Source organism: Gavialis gangeticus, unplaced genomic scaffold (assembly GCF_001723915.1).
Source record: "Gavialis gangeticus isolate Ggan-Ray unplaced genomic scaffold, GavGan_comp1, whole genome shotgun sequence".
Taxonomy (NCBI): domain Eukaryota; kingdom Metazoa; phylum Chordata; order Crocodylia; family Gavialidae; genus Gavialis; species Gavialis gangeticus.
In genome coordinates this window covers 72197970-72223467 of record NW_017729022.1, presented here as the reverse complement: position 1 = coordinate 72223467, position 25498 = coordinate 72197970, and the positions used below count along the sequence as shown (strand labels likewise).

At 38.6% G+C, this 25498-nt stretch overlaps 1 protein-coding gene across 2 annotated transcripts in view; it reads right to left on the bottom strand.

Moving 5' to 3' along the window:
* Window positions 1–1709: 1709 nt before the first annotated feature.
* IGF1 (insulin like growth factor 1) overlaps window positions 1710–25498 on the bottom strand; it is a 104541-nt gene continuing 80752 nt past the window's right edge. Inside the window, exons 3-4 of one of the 2 annotated variants that reach the window (XM_019515361.1) lie at window positions 19095–19276; window positions 1710–4398 (exon numbers count right to left, since the gene is read on the bottom strand). In XM_019515361.1, the coding sequence (XP_019370906.1) occupies window positions 4339–4398; window positions 19095–19276 (242 nt within the window). In that variant the 3' untranslated portion in view covers window positions 1710–4338. The remainder of the gene's footprint in view (window positions 4399–19094; window positions 19277–25498) is intronic. The other variant, XM_019515362.1, reaches the window with a different exon arrangement.

Sequence of the window (25498 nt, the reverse complement as noted above, 5' to 3'; positions counted from 1 at the left end):
TGAGGTGGAATCGATCTAAGTTATGCAGCTTTCTGTAGGCAGCGTAAGTTAGATCTGTAGCAAACAGAGCACACATTCACCCTTTGGTGGGGATGTAGTGGGGGGCAAATCTTAGACTGGATTCTGCCATTTTTAAACCTGTCTTTACGCGCTGAACTTCTGTTCTGTTACAGTTTTGTGTGCCCAACTTCTGTTATGAGTATAGACCAATTTCTGATCACTTACACCGGTAAAAGTGTAATATCTTTACCTGGCCTGGAAATAGTGATTAATCCTCTGAATGAAAATCTGGATCATATGGTGCCATTGACTTTAAGATAGTCTTGCCATTGACTCAGTGCAGAGCCTGCCTTAAAAATCTTGAGTGTGATGTGGGATCTTCCATTATCTGTAATTTATTTTGAATTATACCCACTGTCTCCTGGTTTAAATGCTTGCCTTTTCTTGTAATATGGACTTTGATAAGAGCATTGGGTTTCAAAGCCTGTGAATTTTTGTTGTGCTCCGACTTTGACCTCTGTCCCAACTCCAATAATTTAGCAAATTTCTTCTGTGCGTCTGTATGGCAAAAAGTTGAAAGTTTATGGCTAGACATATTTCTATTTTAATAAGCATATCTATATAATTGCCATTTTTTATATCTTAAAAAAATATTTATGCTTTCTTTATATTTTAGTCAAGTACTTTCTTAAACAAAACAATAGCACCACTTTGGCATTTTTGGCCAAATCAGTAAAAGGTAAAGCAAATATGCTACATAGTCTCTTCTGAACTTCATATATTTTGTACTTGCTCATCAAAACAGTGGGCCACTGAACCACTATGCATGGCGTAGTGGAGACTTAGTACATTCATATGTGTCAACTGAAAGGGCAGTCTTCATGCAGCCACTGCTTATGGACGAAATTCACCTCTGCACGTAAGGGCCCATGCAGGGCCTGCTCTTACCTCACAGGGGTATTTAGGACCAGGTTTTATTACATTTATTGGGCATCTAAGTGGACTTAGGTACCTCAGTGCAATTCTATTCCACTGTTTTCAAGTCTCAGAAATTAATTACTGCATTTATTTTTGTAATACACTCTCATTTTACCTATGGGCGTTTGTAGATGAAACAGGGGCCCTAAATTGAAGTGGTGGGTAAATAGAACACTGCTTCAATTTAGGGCTGGTTAAACCCCCATGTTGTGCACACACCTTACCTGCCTCTCTGGTGGGGAGGGGAGGATGAGCTGCCAGCAGGTGGAGCAGTCTCTGGGCTATGGGGGGGAGGAGGGGGCTGGTGCTTCCCTCCATGGCAGTGGCAGCTCCACTAAGTGGCACCTGCCTGCAGGCACCTGGCTCGGGCAGTCCCAGGGGGTACCACAGCTGCAGAGGAAAGCACCGGGCTCCCATGCAGCTCAGGCAGGCAGGTTCCAAGGGGTGGAAAAAAAAGATCAGTCTTGCTGCTTTTCTTGGGCAAAGCTGCTTTCCCAGGCTGCTGCCAGGCTGCCTGCAGGGCTTCCTGTGGAGCCCCTGAGCTGCACAGAGCCTGGTGCTTTAGTTTGATGCATCCCAAGTCATTTAAGGCGCATTACACCACCGAATTTCCTACAGCAGCTGGAATTAATGTGCAATATGCCACCAAGGCAGGCAAACACAGACACCATTAAAGCAGTGCAAAAGCATTTAGCCCGCTTTAGTGTCATGTGTACACACCTCTCGTTTCATCTACACACAGCCTAAGTCACAAAAAAGTAGTGAGGAGGAAGACCTGCCCACACATTGCATCAGCCGTTTTTCAGGGAATCAAGCAGAGTGCAATAGAATTGCATTTAGGTACTTAGGCATTTAGCTACAATGTATGAGTCTGATAGGCGGAATAGAATCTGGCCCCTGGACCTTGAACTTTCATGGTTAGAGACAGTCTTTATTATTTGAATTTACAGGGCCATATAATGGAGTCCTGTTCTTTGACTGAGCATAATGTAAAACATAATAATAAGCTTTGTGCAGGCCCTTTGCACAAATGTGATTGTCAGTCTAGATGTACATTTTTACTGCTGAGCAAAGAATTTTTCTGCTTCCCTTTCAAAACTGTTAATGATTAATGCTAGTTTCTGTTGAGTTTCAACTCCAATCTTGCTATCACTGAAGTAAATAGAAATAGCAAGAGCCATATTGACTTCATTGGGACTGCAGTTTTTAAACCATTTAATATTTAATAGTGAGACTTAATTCTGTCTTTTCTTTCATACTTTAGTGATAGTCTATGATGTAACTGAAGTCTTATAGCAAATTTCAGAATGTCAGACTGTCATTTCTTGAACGAAAAAGTTATCCAGGCTATACTAGTTAGTTTGTTTAGCGATATATACTCATATACCTCACTAACGGAAAAGATGATAACTTATTTTAGCCTTCCACATCTGACTCATTTAGCTTGTTGCCCTCATTAAAATATCTACCTTGCACAGTGACTGCAGGCAGCCCATTTTAGCTTTACTCTCTTTTATTTTTTTAGTGCAATGCATACCTATTGAATGTATAACCAAGACATGGCTACTGGTACACAGAACACATTTTACTGGGCTACTCAGGAGGAATACATTGCTCTTTTCTTCAAAAAACTGTTTAGCCCAGCTTTTTTCCTAGAAAAAAAGGCCATAGTGGTCTCCCTTATGGGGATGCTAAAGCCATGGCTCCATTCCTTTAATGTAACTGGTCAAATGTAGGGGAGACAGTAGATCTGTCCTTGAAGTATGCTACTTTCACATTAATTCCATTTGTGTCCTCTTTCTGGGAAAATGTTGGCTCCACAACACATCTTGTTCCAAGGCTCTTTTTCCCCTGAATGAATTTACAAAAATGCAGCATAGCAAGCTGTTTAAACAGTGAGATTAAAGATGAAGTCTATAATTTAATCGCCCTATTGCCAGGGTGTCTAGGTGCATTCAATGATCTGTAAAGAAGTGGTCCAAAGAACTACACTGTCCTCTCCTCTCTGCAGGTCCTCCTGTTGTTTTCCTTGATTAGATGAGCTTTTCTGATTTACAGAGGGATCCAGTAGCCTAATTAACACTTGATTTAGTTACACAGGAGTGTGGGAAGCATTGAAACAAATGAGTATTATTAATCCTCTGATACATTAGAGCAGAATGCCCAATATTTCCTAGAGTTTTTGGGTGTAATCTTGCCCTTTCAAGTCTATGGATGTTACTCCATTGACTTCAATAGCCTGATGAGACTGTGTTTAGAATACTCTACCATTTTTCCATAAATCTTAGAATCCAAATCTCAGGAAAATACTGTAATTTTATTTCTAGCTTTACTTCCTTGAGAAGGCAAGAAAAGAATTTCCATTTATTAAGTTTGTTTTTAAAAATGCACGCGTGGTTTTTAAACCTATTTCCTTTTCATTTTATCTTTGGCTTGGTTTTTCTGTGTTTGCTTTTACCTGTTACAGTTTTGGCCAGACCCTTTCATATAACAAACTACAAAATAGCACCATTGTACTATAAAACAGAATTTTACATACTGTTTGATATATGTGTATTATTGATATGCTAAATTTTACATACTGCATTATATGGAGGAGGAAAGAAATTGCCTATACTGTTGCAAAACAGTTTGTTACCTGGAATAATCATTGAGGGCTTGAGAGCATACATATGCTTAACTGCTTCTAAAATCATGTATCTCACAAGTTGCAACCACTTGCATTTTGGCAAGACAAAAAATAAAGCTATAATTAAAATTGATGCATCTAACCCATATGCTGTCAAAATGCCACAGATGGAATCAATAGATGTCCAAAAATTGCTTTTGTTACTTTGCTGCTGCTGCTACTGGGAATGTCAAACTGTGCAAATATGAAAGGGGTAGACAAACAATGCTATCAGACACTGTAAAGCAAACAGCCTGTTGCTTGTATAGAAGTGCAAATAAAAAAAAACACTTAGACAAGGCTGATGAATGACTCCAGCAGCCAGGGTTCATAGGTTAATTTAGTGCAATTGGATCCATCAAAGGCCCATAAATTTGCAGGCTTTTGAGGGGCACAGGACTTTAAGAGTTTTTGTGCAGGATCATTTATAACAGGTTAACAATCAAACAGTAATCTATCAACCTCAGAAGCTTCATAGCACTAGGTTGGTTTATAACATTCTGCTCTCCTAAAGACTCAGTATTGGAATGTTTACTTGCATTGTTCATTGGGAGAATGCCCATCGGTTGAGATTTCATCAAGCTTGTTGAACAATAGTGTTTAAGTCTTCCAATGTTTAACAAATAATTTATTTACAGGAGAGTATCCTGCAGATGGCACATTCATTCTTCACTCGTGTGGATGGTGATTTCTTACATTCTGTAGTTCCTGCTTCCTGTGTTCCCTCTACTTGTATTCTTCAAATGCACTTCCTGAAAGTGTAAAAAGCAAATGATTATCTTTAATGCTATATGGTTACATGAATAAATAGTGTTAATTGAGCATAGGCTTACAAGCAGGAGAACTCCTCTATTCATGTCCTGGTGCTGACACTGATTCCATCTGCAACCTTCAGCAAGTCAGTGGGTGCATCTACACGGGCACTTTACTGTGGAGCAGACTAATTACTCTGCAGTAAAGTATCATTGTCTACATATGCAGCGCTATTAGATCGCAGTGAATTAATGAACTCTGCCATAAAATAGTACGCTTGGGGATAGGACTATTTTACAATAGAGTAATTCACTGCGCTGAAATGGACTTGTGGATGCTGTCTTCAGGTGTAAATTGCACCCAGTCAGCCCAGCCAAGCCAGAGGCCTGTTCCACCCTGGTTCAAATTGCTGCTGTCCTGGGTGCACATGTAGACGCTGCTTCCAGGAGCAGTTCCCTTTGGCTCAAATGGCTCCAGAGTTTGTGTCATATTAATTGCACATGTTGATGCACCCAGTTGCTGTCTCTGCCTCAGTTTCTCCATCTATACAACTGGTATGTTAATGCAATATTTACATTGCAGATATATAAATGTTTATAAAAAGAAACAAATTCCTGCACATGGTGGAGTGAGGCTTGCTTAAAGTTTGATAGTTTCCACAATATTTTCTATCCATCAATCCAGATGCAAAAAAGCAATTATCCTAAATGCACTAATTAATGGAGGTCTCATGTCAGTGTGATTCTGCATGACCTCTGTACTGTGAAATTCCCATACCACTTGAAAGAAAATTTGCTTTTAGTTATTACTTGATTTGATTTCTAGTCTTGCTCCAATACACCTGTACATTTGGGTGGTCCCATCAGGTAACAATAAACTTTCTGGGCATGTCCAAACACAACAAACATGTCTGCAGTGCCACATACCACACAATCAGGTGTTCTTCTTACTGCAAGGGTGTGCTGCCCATGTGTACGCTGCTCCATTTTTTTTTCTGAGGTTTTTTTTAACCCCTGGATATCCTTTGACTCCTGGATACCCAGAAATCAAAAAAACTCATGGAAAAAAGAAGCAGAGCAGCACATGCATGGGCAGCGTGCACTGCTGAAAAGTGGAACTGGGCTGTCCAGAGCTGTGCTGCAGGTGCCAGCCAGGCTCCTCCTGGTAGGATCACCACTGAGGCCCCCAGGATCCCAGGTAAGGCTGCTGGGGCCAGCCCAGTGCTAGCCCCAGGCTCCCCTACTAGCCCTAGGGAAACTTGCCCTATGCCAAAGTGCATGTAGCACTGGTATTCCCTGGGGACAAGTAGCTGTGGCACAAGGTTCAACCATAGACTATACAGTCAGGCATTTAGAAGAGGTTTCTCATATGATTCTTTTAGATCTATGATTCTTTTAGAGTTGACTGGGACCAGTGATGGCAGTAACTGTCATATGTATCAAACCACCATTACTAGAACACCCTCCCCCCACCCACGCATAGCCAAACTAAGCAGCATCACCAATGGTGACTGCAAGACAAATTAGTGAATTCTAGATTATTCAACATTAAGAATTTCTTTGTTTGTTGTAGTAATACTGTCTTCTCCTCCTTAATCCTACACTTCTTAGTCTTGCAGTCTCTTTCATCACTGCTTTTTGTCTGAAAAGAAGATGCTTAAAACCTCTTGTTGATGTCAACTTTTTAATCATTCCCTTGATGATCTATATCATATGTTGACCTTGAAGTGCAAATATAATGTGGATAAGCTAGCAATCTAGAGACCACTTGATCAGCCCAAAAGAATTTCCATATGGTTTTCTTTTTATCAGATATTACTTAGTAAGCCATTGCTGAATAGCTGCTCTAATATGCCTTGTGTATATATAGGTGTATAAATATATTCAAAATATGAATTCATTATAAATTTACATGACCTTTTTAGTTTTCTTGATTTTTCTTACCCAGCCTTGCTAAAATTAATCTTTCTACCTATCTCAACCTTCTTCCATATGATTCCTTAGGCTTTACTTGTAATGCACCTACTGCAGATGAGCCCTTTGGTTCTTACTAAGGGCATCTACACATGAAATCAGCATGATGCAACAAACTCTGGCATGGTTCATGCTGGAGTTTATTGCTCCTCAGCACAGAGTTTACATGTACATCCAGGACTGCAACATGTTGAGCCAAGGCAGCACAGCCACAGCCAGCAGGAGGACTGGGGGGTGCTACAGTAAGAGGCTAGCTGGCAGGAATTCCCACAGTGTAGCACCCTTGTTACCCAACCAGCCTGGTCACCATCTATATATGCACTGTGGTGCAGCAAATAACTCCACTATAGGATAGTACTTGTATTGGGCAGTACTACAGGCAGCCCTTGACTTACAACATTTCTAGTTGCAGTGAAAAGCACTTACAACATATATAAATTGACACCCTGTTTCGACTTTCTGACATCAGTTTCAACTTTATGCCTCTTGGTCCGTTGCGATGCCAAGCCAGCGAACAAGTTCGCTGTGTTGCTCATTTCCCTGGAGAACATCTGTCCAAACTTCCTTGGACACTTTCTTTGAGAAAGCAGACAAGACTCCAGAAAAACCTGCAGCCAAGACTCCTGAGAAGACTCCAGCCAAGAACCCTTCAAAAAGTCCAACCAAGAGCCCTTCAAAAAGTCCAGCAAAGTCACCTCAAAGAAGTCCTTCCAAATGGTAGCTGTTTACAATATAAATACATTATATAGCTACATTATTCATATATAATTTATTAAGTACAAAATTCTGGGTTACTTTTGGCGAAAATAGGGTATTTGGCCTTGGTTCAGGAACTAATCCCCCATTTATAACATTGTTTCCTATGGGAAAATCAGTTCTGAGTTGCAATGTTTAGACTTAAGATGCAGTTTTCAGGAACCATTTGTGTTGTGAGTCCAAGGACCGCCTATAATTATGGTTGAGTTAATTAATTTACTCCAGCCTAATAGCTCTGCACATGTAGACACCGACACTTCACTGTGAAACTAATTAGGCAATGCCACAGTAAGTATCTTGTGTAGATGTCTCCACTGATTCATGTCTGCACCAGGCCACTTAAAGGTCCACACATCTTGTCCTAATCTACCTCTGCTTGCATCATCAACTCCTGAACTTCTATGATGGCAGTAGAATAAAAACTTAGCGTTGTCATTGCTGCTTCAAAGCTGCACTATATTTTAGAAGAATTTGCCAGAGGACGGCAAAAGACAAGTTATTTTATACAATATATTTTAATCTATGCACAATATAATATGGAAAGTAGTCAAAATTTAAGAAAATTGGCTTCCAAAAGCTACTAGATCTATAATAGATATTGCAATTCCATAATGAGCAAATAACTCTTCTCTGCTATTCCTGTCCTTTGAATTTTTGATGCCTTATCAATCAATAAAGTAAAATATGTGCTTAAATGGAGCAGGGGCAAAGTCATATGCTTTAGCTCCGATATGTGGCCAAGTGGCAAAATGAGGCATTGCTTGTAGCATACAAGATGAGGCATAAATATTGAAGAGAATATTTAATATTATGCCTAGTACTACTTCTATTTGTTACTTTGGTCACTGCAGGAAAGAAGAGGCACTGACTGTAGCAGCAGCACACACTAGAAAAATGGCTTTGCCCCAAGTTGCAAATTCCCTTACAAACAGACATTGTTGAGGCCATTCAAAATCAGGATGATAAATCTGGATGATCTAGGGTCTCATATGTCACTTCTATATGTTGACAATGATAGTCATAAAACCAAAGTATGGTACTCAGGAGCCTGGTCTTACTTATGTCTATTAGGACACTCATTTCTCAAATTCAATCATGCAGGTGTTTCTCAGTATCGAAGAACATGTCACAACTGCATTATGCAGAGTACAGAAAATGTGCAACTACTTTTGTAGATTTCCAAAGGCTTTTATACTACCTTTCATTTGATACAGCTAAAAAAATTCCCTCAAGCCTCTTTATCTACATCTTAGTGAAGATCTAAAAAATAGATGGAAGTCTATGTACAATTTGATTTGACAAACTCTTGAGCAGAGATGAGCAATCATTAAATATACCATTCACAGTAAACTGGAGTTGTCATTCTTTTCATCCTGACCGAAGTAGGTCATATTTTCTAAATGTAGAAATTCTGCAATAAAATAATTGAGTTCTTTAACTGGACATCAAACAAAAAAATCCCCCCTCATTCTCTTTTTGGAAATAAATACAATAAATAGAAGAAATATGCAGGAGTTTACTGTAGAAAGAACCTGGTTTTGTTAATGTGAATCTTTCTATTGACTTCAAGAATCTTTGAATCGGGCTCAGAGATGCATATTTACACTGACAAAAACTGCTTATCTCTTTTCCAACTTTGAAAAACTGTCTGAAATATTTAAAAATAAAGCTTCTATGTATGTAGTAGCTCCAATGTTTGTTTCTGTAATAGACACCTCCAGTTTGGAATTACAGATGGGGATAACTACAATGGACAGCTTTGAATTGTTCAAGGGAAGGTGGGAATGTTTTCATTGTCAGATCCTTGACTCTACTTATGCCAATCAGGTTTCACAGGTGTAAATGCAAAATGTGATTTGTCTTTAGCAGATATTTCTTTCACAAGTAAACGAGCATTAACATAGGGGTGATTATTATCTTTCTGATCCTAAGGGTCATTTAACTGTAACAGACAAAGGGGATTGGGAATTGTCTTCTTTTAAGCTTTTCAGAATGACCATTTAAATCTGGCATTAAAAATTCCTTTGTTTTACTGGTAATAAAAGAAAAACCTAATGTTTGTAGTAACACACACCATATCTTAGCTACAAACCCTCTAGGGTCTATTTTGAAAAGCATTTTAGTTCTGTGGGCAATGTGGTCAGTGACAAAATATCAAGACTGAAAAGTGGGAAATGGGCAAAAATAGCCTTTTAAAAGTAAACAGACCATATTCTGTTGTCTGCCATACTACTGCTTCCCACAATGATTTTGGTGCTGTGGTTTGGGTGTAACAGAAGGTACAATTGGTGCTGCTGCACATATTTTGGCCTGCAGATGTATCTATGAATTGTTAACGTGCCAGTCGGCATAGATACTTCCAGTCTTTCAGAAATAAATGAAAAGTAATTTAATCTCCACTTCTCTTCTCCTCTTTTTTTTTCTTAACATAAAATATATTAAATTCCACATTTTTATTTTGGCTCAAGGCCCTAAAGCATAGAAGAAGTTTGGATGGATTTCAGATAACACCCGTTCTTGTGAGCGAATTATAAATTTGAACTTTTTGAAGGTCATTTGTGCTACTTTGTGTATGTGTATATTAGCATGCAAGGCCAAAACAAGCACAAGGCATGTTTAGGTTTATATCAGCAAGGAGCATGTAGAACTTTCTACTTCTCTGGGCCTTTTGGTAGAGAAAGAAGGAAATGAATTCTTGGCTCCCCCTTTAGTCCAGATGCCTATTAGGAAGGTAAGATTGGCTTCAGTGACAGAACTTGTGTGGTATGTGTGACTTCAAGCAGTCACGTTCTTTGCTTGTCCTTAAAGTTAGCCATGACAATGCTTCCTTGAGAAAACAATTGTGACAAAGTCTTATAGTTCTAAACCAGTGGTTTTCAATCTTTTCAGACTCAATGCACCCCTCAGAAAATGCACGCCCTTAGTTTTCAGTTGTTTTTTGACTACAGAAAAATAATAGAACAATTCTTCTGTTGGAAAGAACTTGAAAAGTCTGCACCAGGTCAGAAGGTTCTTAACACTATATGGGTTCCTATTTGAAATCTCTAAGTTTATCTGGTGAATCATGTCTGTATACCTAATAGTGCTAACGTTGTGAGGAAGTCTTTGGCACCCTGAGTGTGATACCACCCTAGTTGAGAACCATTGTTTTAAACTGTGACAGGCCCTTTTGTGCTCATTGTGATCTCCACCAGCTCTGTGATATTGCTTTGTAAGAAAAGTCAGAGCCTTCCTGCTGCCCATTACCTATTCACAGGCTATCATGGTAATCTATACTTACTTTGCTTAGAGACACATTAGTTGCCTTAGAGAGTGTTGCTGGCAATGGCTAATTGGTGACTGAATGGCAGTGTCCAGGGCTGATCAGCTGTTGCCATCCTGGATAGCGTTTGGGCAGCAAGAACTGTTGCCATGGGATTAAAAGTTGATTGGGAGAGCCTATCAATATGTCAGATGGACTCACGGGCAGGTCCTCTTGAGGCCAAGTGAATTTAAGGAGCAGGCCCCCTTCCCCCTCCTGGCTGGAGAGCTTGCCTTTGTCACAGTCCATCCAGGGATCCATGCATGTGTTATTCTCTCTCGATAGCCTATTGGAGAGATGTTCCCAGCGTGTTTTACGGGAGCCTTATAAGGTGACATTTTCTCTTCACAGAATGAGATGTTACCTGAAAAATCAATGTACTAATTTTTCTTATACTTTGTAATGAACAGAGTGTCATGGTCTAAAGCACACCTTGGGTTTCATGCTTTTCTTTTTGCTAATTATGAAAATACAGGAATTTCTTCCTTTCTCGGCATCACACATGTTGCCATATGATTAGGTTTCATAGATTTCATAGACATACATTTCATAGACATTAGGGGCTGGAATGGACCTCAAGAGATCATTGGGTCCAGCCCCCTTGCCATAGGTGGGAAGTCAGCTGGAATCAAGTGACCCCAGCAAGAAATAAATCCAGCTGTTTTTTGAAGGAATCCAGAGTAGGTGCTTGTACCACCTCTGGCGGGACTTTGTTCCAGACCCTGGACACGTGCTATAAAGAACTTTTTTCTAATATCCAGTCTAACTCGCCCTTCCTGGAATTTATGGTCATTAGACCTTGTTATCCCTTGGGGAGGTCTGGTGAACAGATGTTCTCCCAGGTCCTGATGTACTCCTCTTATGAAATTGTAGGCTGCCACCATGTCCCCCTTGAGCCTTCTCTTCTCCAGACTGAAGAGTTCCAAGTCCCACAGCCTCTCCTTGTACCGCCTTCCCTCCAGGCCTTGGGTCATACAAGTGGTTCTCCTTCGGATTCTCTCAAGCTTCTCCACATCCTTCCTGAAGTGGGGGGCCCAATACTGAATGCAGTACTCCAGCTGCAGTCTCACCAGGGCCAAGTAAAGTGGGAGGATGACTTCCCTGGTTTTGCCTGAGATGCACTGGTGGATGCATGCCAGAGTTTGGTTAGCTTTGCCCACCACTGCATCACACTGGTGATGTCCTTTCTAATAATTCACATGCACATGTTCATTGATAACTACATTCAGTTTAGATGAATTTTGATATGAAGGCTTTTCATTAGATAGAAGTCAACTTCCTATCTTTCAGTAGTTCTGACTAGACAAATAAAACATATTTAATAGACTTTAATCAACTCCCCTTTTTGTATTGCTAAGAATTTAAATTAATAGCTTTCAGCAGAATGAAACAATTTGCAAGTGAACCAGAAATAATTTTAGGGTTTTTTTTTTTTGGATAAGCATAATTGATATATGAAATAAAACCATGCAGATCTGTTGAGGTACAATTAAAATTAGATGGGTTAATTATAACTTGTTATGATAGTGCAATAGATAGTTCTTTTGTTATGTTAATATGACTATACTGGGGACTCCCCTTCAAGTCATTGGATGTTCTTACACTGATGGCTAAATATGTTCATGTTTGGGCCAACAAAAGGCCAATAATAGCTATGTGGAATGTAAGTCATGCATATTTTTATACTAATTCTCTATAATAGGATGAATTTCATCCTTAACAAATTTGTACATATTAGAATAAATTTGGACGTATTAAAATCTCCATTGATATGGATTTTACCCATTTTATCTATTGAAAATACTAAATATATAGAGTAACAGATTTATTTTAATAAATTTTGAAAATACCTTTTCACAATTTCTAAAAATAAAACTTTAGAGTAACAATATGAAAAAATACTATTTTGTAGCATGTAGATACATTAAGTACCTGATGCAAAAATATAATATTATGTACTCAAAGGCCAAGAATGCACCTTAAAATGGAACCATGAAAACAATCTGTTAATCAAATTAATAGTTTAACCTGTGATGGGGGATACAGTATAACTAATTTTAAAGTAGTTTAAATTGTGATGGGGTATAGCACAGTATAATTTAAGGATAGGTTGACATCTGTCAAATTCTTCACCCATCCAAAGAGGACAATCTTAACTCTGTATGATTGTGAGAATAATTGCATCTGCAGTGAAACAAAACAGGTTCTTTTGAAAGGTGATTCTATACAACCTGTTCAGTTCCAATAACAATTAACATTTATAACTTTTCCTTAACAATAACAGCATACCTTGCCCAGAAATCTTTTGGAGTTTACAATTTGACATGAAACAACTTATGCTATCATCGCAGTAATCTGTCAAATAACCCTGTGTGTATTTTATGTAATATTTTAATCAGTGAGGTCAAAGTCCACTCTTTCACACTGGTGTAAGCCTGATCCTATTGGTTACAGAGGGTCACACTGGATTTATACCTCTCAGAGCAGAATTTGCTACTTTCATATGCTGGTAAGAATGCAGCAATGATAATTATTGTGGTTAATATACATGTGCCCAAATAAGTTAGGGTGGAGCTATTTTTGTAGCTGTTTTTTGTACTTCGATTAAGTCAAGATAAAATACCTATAAATCTGTGAGTTTATGTTAGTGTACATGATTGTCTAATGGTTATCTGGTTAAACTTGTATATTATCTAAGCATTCAAACTACTGGTCAAAGCTACAGTAGAACCTGAAGCTTTAACACTGGAATAGGCTTTTTCTAGGAAAAAACCTATAAGGCTCTCATATATGACAGTTTAATTTCTTGGGAACAGTTCCTATACCAACTCTTAGGTGTGTAAGTGAACCTAGGTACCTAAATCTTTGTAAGGAATCTGTTTGATTTGCAACAATACTGTCTTGCCCTGGTGTAAACATCACCCTATCAAATTATTTTACATTAATGTAAACAATTGTATAAAGAGAGGGTAATATGGTAAAGTATTATTTACGTAAAGGCAGTTAACTGATGGAAGAGTGGCATTCCTAGGAGGTTAAAGTTTCATATTGTGATCTGTGGTGTCCAGTAGTTGGGGCAATAGTGATGTGTGTGCTTAAAAGGTGAAGGGTATCGTTAGCTGGCTTAAGTTTTCATTTTGTTGCTTTTGTGGGTTTCAATCATGGTGTGTGTGCATGTATGTGTGAACACATGCGTGTAGATTTATGCATGTGTGTGTGTATGTGTATAGTAGCTCTAAATATGGCCCAGCATGTGGTTTTTGTGTTTTAATTTCAGATTATTGTAGTGTTCATGAGGGAGCAGGGGGCTTATGAGGGAGCAAGTGCCCGCAGGGGTAAAAATGTTGCTGTTAACAGGGAATGTTTAATATGTTGACAGCTTTGCATGAAGCCTTATGTGCTTTCTCCAATATAGGATTAAGACAATCAGAAGCTACAGATTTTTATATGCGCCTCACCTCCACCAATCAATTGGGTTGTGTGTCCACCCACAGTTAATTAGTTTGTATGTACCTAGTCCTCATTAGCAGACAGAAGTAGCAGTTAATCTATCAGGAGCATCTCTACCTTGCTTTTACCCCTCACTAATCAGGGTTCTGTGTAAAGTAAATAAACTTTCACTTCAACACTTAAAAAAATCATCCTTACCACAAGATTAAGCAAAACAAAAAGCAAATGTTTCCCTGGCACCAGATCTACTAAGGATCCACCACTCTACCAAGTTGTATATAGACAATGTTCTGTTAAGAGACTTAATGAAAAGGAGGATTGTCACAGAAGTTCAGCCAAACCATAAATTCAAACTCTACCCACTAGAACATTTTGAAAAGAAACCAAGTAAAAACTTGATTAAAATTTGAGGGACCTACCAAATTCACATTTGGTGACCAACTAGTTTTATGCTTTATTTAAAACTCATGTTAGAACTCAAAATTAAATATGGAGGGGTGGCCTCCAAACTTGGACTGCTACCCGTATCACACCATTGTTATGAGGCTTAATTACTTAAAACCATATATGTAAAGATTTTTAACAGCTTTGGTGAAAGGCACCACAGAAGTACAAAATAGTATTTGTCTGAGTGCTTAAACCTTCAGACTTGCCTCTGACATTTTTTCTTCTCCGTGGAAGAAGTTAGGAATGTGGTTCGTTTGGTAATTTCTGAAACACATGATATGCATAAACTGCACTGAGATCACATACTTTTGGCTTTAATTGTATTTATTATTTTACTAAAATAAATTTCTTTTACAATAGTTTCCTGAGTTTGTTTTCTGTTGTTATTCATGATTAATCAAATTATGCCAAATGTGAGGCAGAGTTGAAGCCTGGTACCTTCTATCTGATGAATGCTGAGCCAAATTCCCATGAGACCTAAATAGGTATAACTAAGGATAGAGGGCACAGACAGAACAGAAGATGTGTTCTCTGTTGCAACTCATAGCACTTTGCAGGAAGCACTATGAGTTGCAATGATTCCCTAGACCCAACAGACCTTCGCTGCTTCGAAAACTCTTATCAAATCAGAGAAAGCCACTACTGCAATATATACTCTAATATATCTGTAAGTTAATAATAAATAAATATGGTATTTCCATGTCAAATATGTTCTGGAATTGGCTCATCATATCAGAGTCACTGAATATTTACAAGACTTTCCAGTGACCTTATCACTAAACAATTACAGGGGTTTTCAATATCTCCAATGCACTTGCTTTCATTGGTTAGAATAACCACTGCTATGTTTTGTTTGGCTTGAAGCCACTCTGTAATGGTGGTGATGACCTACTTCTAGTAAAATAATTTCAGTCTTCAGTACTGTATTAAAAAAAAGGATAGAAACATTTAAGCATTGCCTAAGATTGTCAGATTTTGTTTAGACATTTGTCATTTAGACAAGATGATCTTTTCCTCAGAAAGAAAAGCAATCTTTTCCACAAAAATTGCTTCTGAGTTTGATTTTCAATGATGTGCACATACTTTATTGAATCTTGGAGCCTTATAACTCACCTAATCTTAGTATCCTGTGCTTAATGATACATTCTGATGTTGCCTGATAAATGTTGGCACCAGCCACAATAAATCTTCAACAATATCCTTATATATTGTTATATATTTTTATGTAGGTATGTAAATGTGGGATCAGAGCTTCAAATTCCTTACTTGCTTTCTTATAGGCAAACCTCTCTTTGACTTCCAGATGAAATACACTTGAGTCAGAATTATGCCAGCACTAAGGCCCATTCTTGAAGTTCTTCTGAATGGGTGGAATTTTATACCCACACAGAGCCCACAGTCACAGGATCCACTTGCAAACTCAGGGCCTAATTAACGGCTGCAGGCTCTGATTCAGAAAGCCAGACCCCACACCCACTGAAAGGACTCATTGGTTTCTGTGGCTTTAGAACAGACTTATTCCAATAAACTGTAAAAGGGGAAAGTGTGAAGTAGATAAAATAAGAGTATGTAACTTAAAAAAAAAATTCCCATTTAATGTAATTAATTTCATACATTCACATGAGATTTCCAGATCTACTCCAGGGATTAGATAAATGTATTAAGCTACAGTATACATTGAAGAATAGGACCTAAACTTTTCTGTTTATCTTGCACTCCCAACAGTTGACTTTAAAAAGTAGGAAGTTTATTAAATTACAAAAATACCTATTATTTGGCCCATTTTCTTTTATTGTCTATGCATGCTGTATAAATCCTGAAGGTTTTTGAAGTTTCATTTTGAAGTTTTTAATTCTAAAGTAAATTTAATACCATATTTACTCAAGTCTAAGACAACCCCAAATTTAAGACTATTTACAATAATTAGATTCTATATATGGGAAATTTATAAATTTGTTATAATTTTCCATGTATATAATCTAATTATTGAAGGGTCCTCTTTAACTCATCCTTCTTACTGCTGCAGGGGTACAGGCAGTGGGGAGGCAAGTAGTATAGGGAGGTCAAGCAGCTTGCCCTCTGCTTGTGCCTGCTACCTCTGCTCTCTGTTTTACCCCAGCGTTTGCTCACCCTCCCACACAGCCTCTGCTCTCCCCCTTTCCCTCAGCCTCTGCTCCCTACTCTTGCCCAGCCTCTGCTTTTTCCCTCCCCACCTCCCCAGCCTCTTCTCCATGTTTCATAGATTTCATAGTTTCTATAGACATTAGGGCTGGAAGGGACCTTGGAAGATCATCCAGTCCAGCCCCCTGCCCCAGGGGCAGGAAGTCAGCTGCGGTCACAGGATCCCAGCAAGATAAATGCCCAATTGACTCTTAAAGGAATCCAGAATGGGTGCTTGCACCTCCTCTGGCGGCAGTCTGTTCCAGGCTTTGGGGGCTCGGACTGTAAAAAAGTTCTTCCTTATGTCCAGCCTCCGTTGGCAGGCTCTGTTCCCATTCTAGCCTGAGGCACTGAGCATGGCCCCAGCCCAGCCCCTGTAGCAGCTGTGTAGGCTGCACCCCACTGTTTTGGGCCCAGGCTGTGGCTGTGCTAAGTGCCCCAGGCTGCAGCATTCATGTTACCTGCCAGCACAAAGGAAAAATAAAGTGGGGAGGAAGACGGGCAGGCAGGGGAGCAGAGGCTGCTTGGTGGGAGAAGGTGGAGAGAAGAGGCTGAAGGGGGAAGGTAGTGGGGTATGGAGGCAGCAGGGGTGGGTGGGAGGCAGGCGGCAGCTGCAGCTATGACTCTGACCTCAAGCCAAGGCAGCCACCTGCCCCCTGCTGCTGCCTTCATACACAATTCTCAGATGAGAGGTGCTTTTCCCCCAAGTTAAATGGGGGGCAAAACCTCTTCTTACAATCAAGTAAATATGGTACTCATAAAAGATTAAGGATTGACGGACTTGGAGTCTGAAATCCTGGAAGTAGCATGAGCTTTGAAATATCCCACATTTCTATTTATTTTGGCATTCCAGCTTTGAATCTGAAAGAGCTAGAATTCATGCTTCAATTACATTTTCCCCAGGCACCACAATTTTGGAAAAGTTATTTCAGGCAAGGAACAATGAAAATACAGATTACATTAGTTGAAGTGGTTCCTAAAAATGGCGTTTCTTAAATGTAGACTCCACTATCTGTCATTTTTATTTAAAGCCATATAAAAGTGCTTTTCAAGTTAAATATTCAGATTCATAGTCTTTTAATAAAGTCTTCTGTTTATTAACTTATTTTCCTTTTCAAACAATGCTGTCTTAATTACATTTATGACCCCACAGCATTTATACTGCATAGGATCATAGGAAAATAGGGCTGGAAGGGACCCCATGAAGTTATCTATTCTCTAGTCCAATTTCTTGCTCAAGGTAGGATCATCTCTGACTAAACTATCCCAGCCAAGTGTTTGTGTAACTTGACCTTGAAAAATTCCGAGGATGGAGACTCCAGAACTTCTTGAGGTAGCCTGTTCCAGTGCTTGACCACCCTGATAGTCAGTAAGTTTTTCTTAATTGCCAACCTAAACTTCCTGTGCTGCAGCTTGAGGCCATTGCTCCAATTCTTGTTCCCTACCGCCACAAAGAAAGGCCCATCAACATCCTCTTTGTGATCACCCTTCAGGTATCTGAAGACTGTTATCAAATCTGCCCCCTTGTCTTCTCTCTTCCTGACTAAATAACTCTAGTTCTTTCAGCCTTTCCTCATAAATTTTGCCTCCCAGGTCCCTGATAATTTTTGTTTTTCTTTGCTGGAATATTTTGAAACTGCCCACATCTTTCTTGAAGTGTGGGACACAAACCAGGCCACAGTACTCCAGGTGAGGACTTTGCAGTAGAAGAATCACTTCCCTTGAATTGCAAGTGACAGTATGCTGTTGGCTTTTTGTAACTGCAAGCAATGCAGCACCATGCATGTTCACTTGTGTGCCAATGAGCCATTAAGTCAATTGACTCCTTCAGCTGCCTGAATAGTCATCCACAGCTGCTGCACTGTTCAACAGGAGTCAAAACAGGGTATTTTATCCTGAGAAGAAAATCAGCTCTTTTGCTTAATATGTACACCCCAGTTCTGAAGGGCTGATTATGGAGGAGAAGGTGCATGTTGTATGCAAGAAAATATGGTAACAAGAGTCACAGTCATTCCAAGTGCTAGTGTATAGTAAATGTTACTTCTGCTGCTATTCATACTATTACTACTAAATTATTCAGCAAAACAAAATGACAATGTTGATATTTTTGTACAATTTTTTTTAAATAGTAATTTGTTTCTGCTATAAAAATGTCAGACTAATGGTAATTTACAGAGTATGGAGAGCAGAAATACAATTTCTTTTTTCCGTGGTGGTCACTATGGAGGGGAGGAGTTCATGACCATTCAGTATGTATTTTTTCTTTTGAAATGGCATTTAATGCCATCAGGAGTGATGCTTGACTGTGTGTACCTGTCCAATAAGGTGTGGAATGAGGTTAAAAACTCATTATGAGTAGAACAAGACCAGCCAGTCACTATTTTTGATCAGCAATCAAAAGGATGAGATGGACATGAATATTTCATGTTCCATTGCTGATTTAAGGAAGTGAGCAGCCCTTTGACAGCCATTATTTTAAGCGTCACTACATGCTTAATAGGTGCATTAGCAATCAGGTAGAACATATCTCCTGTTTGATGCATGACCAGACTTGCCTAAATTCTGCTACTCTAAAATAAGTAGGGGCACTCTTCACAGCCTGCCCTACCTTTTGTGCTTTTGGCATATCAGTGTGGCGCTGAGCACGTACAGAGCGCGCAGATTTAGGTGGCTTGATAGGGGCACAGTACATCTCCAGCCTCCTCAGGTCACAGCTCTGGAAGCAGCATTCATCCACTATCCCCTTGTGGTGTAATCGTCTACTGCTGGATCCATACCCTGTTGGCTTACCTACGCAAAAAACGAATGGAAAAGTTGTATTATTACAAAGCAAATGTACAAGCCCTACTAGCACTCAGCTGATAGACTGCATTATTACACTGGGAATTCTGTTGGGAGCTGCACTGACTGCCTGTATGGTCCCATTCTAAGATCTTTTCTTCATTTACTCATAACTCTTTGAAACCTGCCCCTGGGGATGTCCAGTCTTAGTCTGTGCCAATAGGTGATGTTTTTAATGCTTGAACAAAAACCTAACTTAAGCTATTGTAAGAGAGTTGTTTAGAGCTTTTTTTTAAAAAACCCTATTCTAGCACCATAGAAGGTGAGCGTAAGTAGTTTGGCAAATAGGTAATCTTTACAGTGGAGGGGTACCTTTCAGCATTGGATGAAAATTGGTTCTTAGTTGGCAGAGGTAAGCAGTATTTAAAGATCATAGATTGTGCATGTGTGGTATTTTTTTTCTAAATAATGATCCCACCATTCAGCAACTATCTCTTAATATCATAAATGAGAGGGGACTGCACTGAGCCTGTATGTAAGGCTAAACTCAACACCTGGGCACAGGGGAATGTAGTGAATTCATACAAACTCTAAGATGAGGGTTAATTTAAAAAAAAGGCAGGAGGCACTAAGGTGAAGTCAGCAGTTATCTGGAAAGTACAGTAAAAGCAGAAAATATTAAGGAACTGGTGAATCAGGCAAAAAGCAGATTACTGTTGTCTGTTACCATATAATTACTGTGCTGGGAGTGAAGTAGGGCTGCTATTGCATACTGTTATCTGAGTATTGTGTACTATGCTTGCTGAGCAGTCATAGTAAAAACGTGCTCTGTGAAGGAGACAAAGTTTCTGCAGTACATGTTTGAAAAAATGATATTTATCCAAAGTGAACACAAAAGGGAAAATGATCCAGAAGAAATAAATTAGTTTAATAAATCAAATGACTATTCACAGAAAATGTTTTGCTGTATTCAACCAGCTGTGGCCAACACTAACATTATTCAGCAATAAAACTGAAATTGCCATACCAACCACCTCTGTTTCTCCTCCCTTTGATCCAATTCTTTCTTCATTCTGTCCTTTCTGATTTCTTGGGCCAGGTGGTGGCTATGGAACAGGAGATGGTTGTGGTCTGTTTGCTGGCGTGGAGGTCGTACTACTGCCCCGCAAAAACTAAATTTGGACTATCAAGAGACTAGAGATTGGAGATTTTTTGTTGGTGAATACAAATTCACCACAAAATGAATTTTTCTGGCTGACTGGAGCTATCTGTGATATTGAATCAAATTTGGCAGATAGTTTTGGTTCACAAAGAGAGAAAAACTTAAGCAAAGTTGAAGTCTTCTGCTCTGACATTTTCAAAATGGCATATTTCATGTTTTCATTCTGAAATTAACTTAATTTTTTTAAATGATAAAAAAATAGTAAAAAGTAAAAATAACCCTAAACCAAACAGGTCAGTATCCAAGACCAAGTGCCTGGCCCCCAAGCCAAAAATTCATAATTAGCAGATCTTTACAGGAGGATAGGTTTTAGGAGGGGACTCAGGGTAGATGAAGAGTAAGAGTAGCACAAGGATGGCAAACTTAGTTTCTTATTGGACATATTTACTACTTGTACTCTTAAAGTAAGTTTTAGAGTTGCATCCTTAAAAACCTTCTGAAGTTCTTAATTTGGAGAAAAACAGTTTGTATTGCACCAATGATTAAAACAAATAATCACAAAGAACCCCAAGGCCATAATGCATCCGTAAAAGACATCACTCTTTATCACTCTTCTAGTGATAAAATATGTCTAACATTTTAGCCAGCAATACTACCAGTTAAGAACTTAGTATCCCTCTGAGATTTGTGAAGTCAGATCATAGGGCTTTTTTTAACATCCTTTTCCAGGGACTATAAATTAAGGAAAAGGAAAAACATGCTTGCTTAGTACATTGTAATTCATGAAAGACCTTTATACTGTATACTTTCTGCTAACTTGTTTCATAAATTCAAAACAAGAGACCACCCCAGGAATAGATTATGGTAACACTTGAGAGAGAGAGAGAGAGAGAGGGAGAGAGAGAGAGAGAGTGTGTGTGTGTGTGTGAACGTATGCGCATGTACTTTGTTTATACCACTGCAAATGTTTCAAGAATGCAAAAATAAAGGAATATATTTTCTATTAAAATGATTTCCAGACTATTTTCACCCTTGGGATAATCAAGAGTTGATTCTGAAACTTGACAGTCTAATTTCCTTAGCATAATTATTTGATAGACGTTAGGATTTAAGTGTGATAGGATGGAAACTCTTTATCTAGTATTTGGAGCTGTATCAGATTCTTTGTTACTCACTTGCCATTTAAAACACTGAATGTCTGGACATGCCTATAGAGCTAGTGTATTTGTCAAATTTAGCCCTTTTCATTTAACAAATTGCCCATATATAGACTGTGTTTTAACAAAATTGTTGTTTTGTTTTAATTTAGATTATAAAGTTTTGCCTTTTCTGTCCAGAAATTTCTGTTCGAAGGGAGGGAATACAAGAGCCAGAATCAAAAGAATAGTTTTGGCTTCTGTCTGAAGAGTTAGGCCTTCATTTAGCAAAGCATTTAAACACGTGCCCAAGTCCATCCTTATTTAGTCAATCCTTTAAAAGTGTGCTTAACAGTAGTAAACAGGTGTTTGAGTCCCACTGAAATGTGCTTTGCTTAATAGAGATGCATGTGTGAGGAAGTGCTTAAGTATTTTGCTGCATTAGGGCTTAAATAAGATGAATCACCGGCTTCTAACGTGATGCTTAATATTTGCGAGTCTACATCAAAAAGTCATTTTTTCCTCAATCATTTTATCTGTTTCTGAGATTACAGTGATACTAATAATGCTTTCCATTTTTAAGGATCTCACAAATAACAGCATCTCACAGCATCCCTTTAATAAAATTGGAAAGTAGGATCATCTCCAGATAGGTAACTGAGATGCAAGTACATAATTTGCCCAATAACTCCAATGAATCAGGAGTAGAACAGAATATAGAACATGGAAACTTAATAAGAAGTTAATGAATAATGAAACTTAATAAGAAGCATCATAGTTCTTCACTAGAGCCCATTTTGTATAACTCAGGAGCCTGAGAACATTTCTTAAACATTTTTCTTTAATTGTAGTGCTTATCATAATGCCTTCACTATTTTCTGTCAAGGTCTGTCTGGATTGGCATTCCTGAAAGGTTTATTTATATATTAAAAGACTCTAAAGGAAGTAGTCAAATTCAAAGCAAAGTTTAAAATGTCTGAAATTTTTAAAGCTCTCTTGATGTTTAATAAGGTTAATGTTTAATTTTGACATGGATAAACAAACCAAAGATGAACTAGTAAATTGAAATGATTTTGCTAGCAAGTGTTTCCTCTCTTTAAAAGATCAATATATCATCTCAATTTGTTCAGGCTCATTCTATATTTGTATAGGAGATGCTTGTATTTTACCAGTTCTGTTTTGGTTCAGCCATTTGATACAGCGTTCCCTTTCATTCACTACTTGTGAAAGACACAGATAAGAGAAACTCAAATAATATAATGGTATAGTCTGCAATAACCTGTAATACAATACCTTACTTCCTAGTTTGATCTTAATTATATGGCACTTTGTAAAGAGACTCTCTCCAGCTGTCTGCTCTAACTCTTAACAACATACTGGACCTACTTCTGTGCCCTGGACATATGAAATCAAGATGTCCTTAATATGTAAATACTGGAATGGGACATGCTTTCACTTACAGGAGAAAGGGGCTGGCACCCTGGGTTCTATTTTCAACTCTGCTCCCAGCTTACTTTGTGGCCTTGTGTAAACTATTTATTCCTCATTGCTTCAGTTTACCCATTTGAAATTGCCATTTTTCCTGGCATCATCAGGTACACAATAACAACTCCTATCATGAAATTCAGAATTCTTGGATGAAAGTCAGTATATCATTCTAAAGTCTATTATAACTATATGATTACAGCTATGCTAGAGTTATTTGCAAGCCCCTTTTTCCTTTTACTACCTGCCTGAATAATAAACTTGGAAGGCAGGACAAATTCCTTAAAAAAATTGTAAGGAACATTATATAGAGAGCTTGGAATTAAAATGCATCTATCACATGGCACTCTTTCAGGACCGATAATTTTAGATGTTATTTAAAAAAAATCAGACAGAAGTACCATTTTTGAGGGATGCTACCCCCTTAAGTTCATATAAGCCTTAACATAACCATAACATTTTTGATGACAGACAAGGTTGTAATATGCAGTGTAGCCATGTCTACAAGATGTAGACATGGCTACACTGCATCAGACAGTGCTAGGGAGCGTCTCCACTCTGCACTTGTTGCTTGCCAAAAAATGTTATGTAGCTACTGTCAGAGTTACACTGTGTGTGGCCAGGATATGAGCCCAAACATGGCAATGTGATATGTTTTGGCATTTGGTGCATGTGGAGCAGGGGTGGGTGAGTGGGGCATGTTTTCATTTGGGTGCTTTTTGACACCTGATATGGTATAGACAGTCTCACGATCACTACTTCCCTATCGTATCTTGGAGTTCCTCCTGAGACCTATAGGACTGGGCCCTATGTCTGCAGATCTGCAAAGCATTGAAATACGCAGTTGGATTAAAATAGATACATAAGTCTCACTAAAAGTAATTGGATATAGGCCACAGTAAAGCATCTGCTTTAGTGTTTTCCTAGATGAAAACTGATATAAGTTATGTGCTTAAGTTCGTTCCCCAATAGTCAATATTCCTTATGGAATATTTATTTTCATAAATGAAACAAGAAAATATGTTAAAAAGGCAAGTAGTCCTACACATTATGCATCTGTGGTCACATGCATAAAAAGAGTCATATAAAATCAAATGAGGAAACAGACTGGAATGCAGAAGTTCATTTAAGGAAGTGAATACTAGAATCTTTTGCTGTTGATGTTATATTGTTATCAGTTGCTGAAAAATACTGATTGATCCCGATATGCCTGAATGACGTAGTGCATATAACTCACCTATACCATTCTTTCCTTTTATTTTGACAGTATTTGACATCTCATTCCAGCTGTTATACAAAAGTTCCTTATATTTACACAACCCTCGGAATGCTGCCTGTGGACATGTAACAATCCTAGGATTTTCTCTTTGTTGACATATTCTGATCTCCTTGGAAGTTTCTTTCCTTTTTTGTCAGTTGTTAGCTCCAAGGAATTTTCATATCATGTAGGTCAAAGAATAGAATTTTAATGGAACATTTTTGCTACTATTTAATCTATCCTACCAAATATGTGACTGTCCCTCTGCATGCACCACAAGCAGATATGAAGCTTAGTCAAAGTCTTCTGATAATTCTGGAAAGCAAGCCAAGTTACAGAATTGTAATGGTTAAACAGTTGGCTTTGTACTAATACCACTTCTCTTTAAATAATGCATGAACAGGGAAGTAATTCAGTAGGACTTTGTTTATCATTGACATTTTTTTTTATCCAGTTTCTTAGTGCTACTACCATTGGTTCAGGTCTACTGGCAGTAGCATTGATGGTAGGGCTAGTATAAACAGGCTGCAGAAGTTTAAACCATCATAGTATTTATACCTGCTCTGGAGAGGATACTCCACTGGTAGTATTAATATCAGTAATAACAAGAAATTACATGAATAATAATCCAAAGTAAACAAAGAGCTTGCTTATTATTAAAAGGACTCTGAAAACAATAGGGTCACTTTAAATAAAATATTCAGATGAATCTTCACATTGGCTGTCATACGTAATTTGATTTTTTTCATGTGAAGAAGATGATGAGAGTGATATTTAGACTAGGCCTGTGCCAAGTGGCTAGTATTCACTTCGGATTTGGATTCGGCCTATCTGGGGGGCAGTGATTTGATTCGGTGATTTGAATCACTGTCCTGACTCGATTCGGCCACCACCAAATCTCTGAATCGAACACTCCCCATCCCCCACCCACTCTTCTAGCCCTGTCAATGGCTGCCCTGCCCAGCCCCAGTGTCCCAGCACTTTAAAAAAAAAGAAAAAAAAGTCCCACATTCACTGGCTCCGGCCAGGCGGGGTGGGGGGTGGGGTGATCCCTACTACCCCCCACTGCCCTGAGCTGCATGGGGGGCTCTTCCATGAGCCCCCAGAGGCCCCAATGGCTGCTGCAGCATCCAGTGAGTGCAGGGCTTTTTTTTTTTTTTTAAAGTACCGGGATGCTGGGGCCAGGTGGG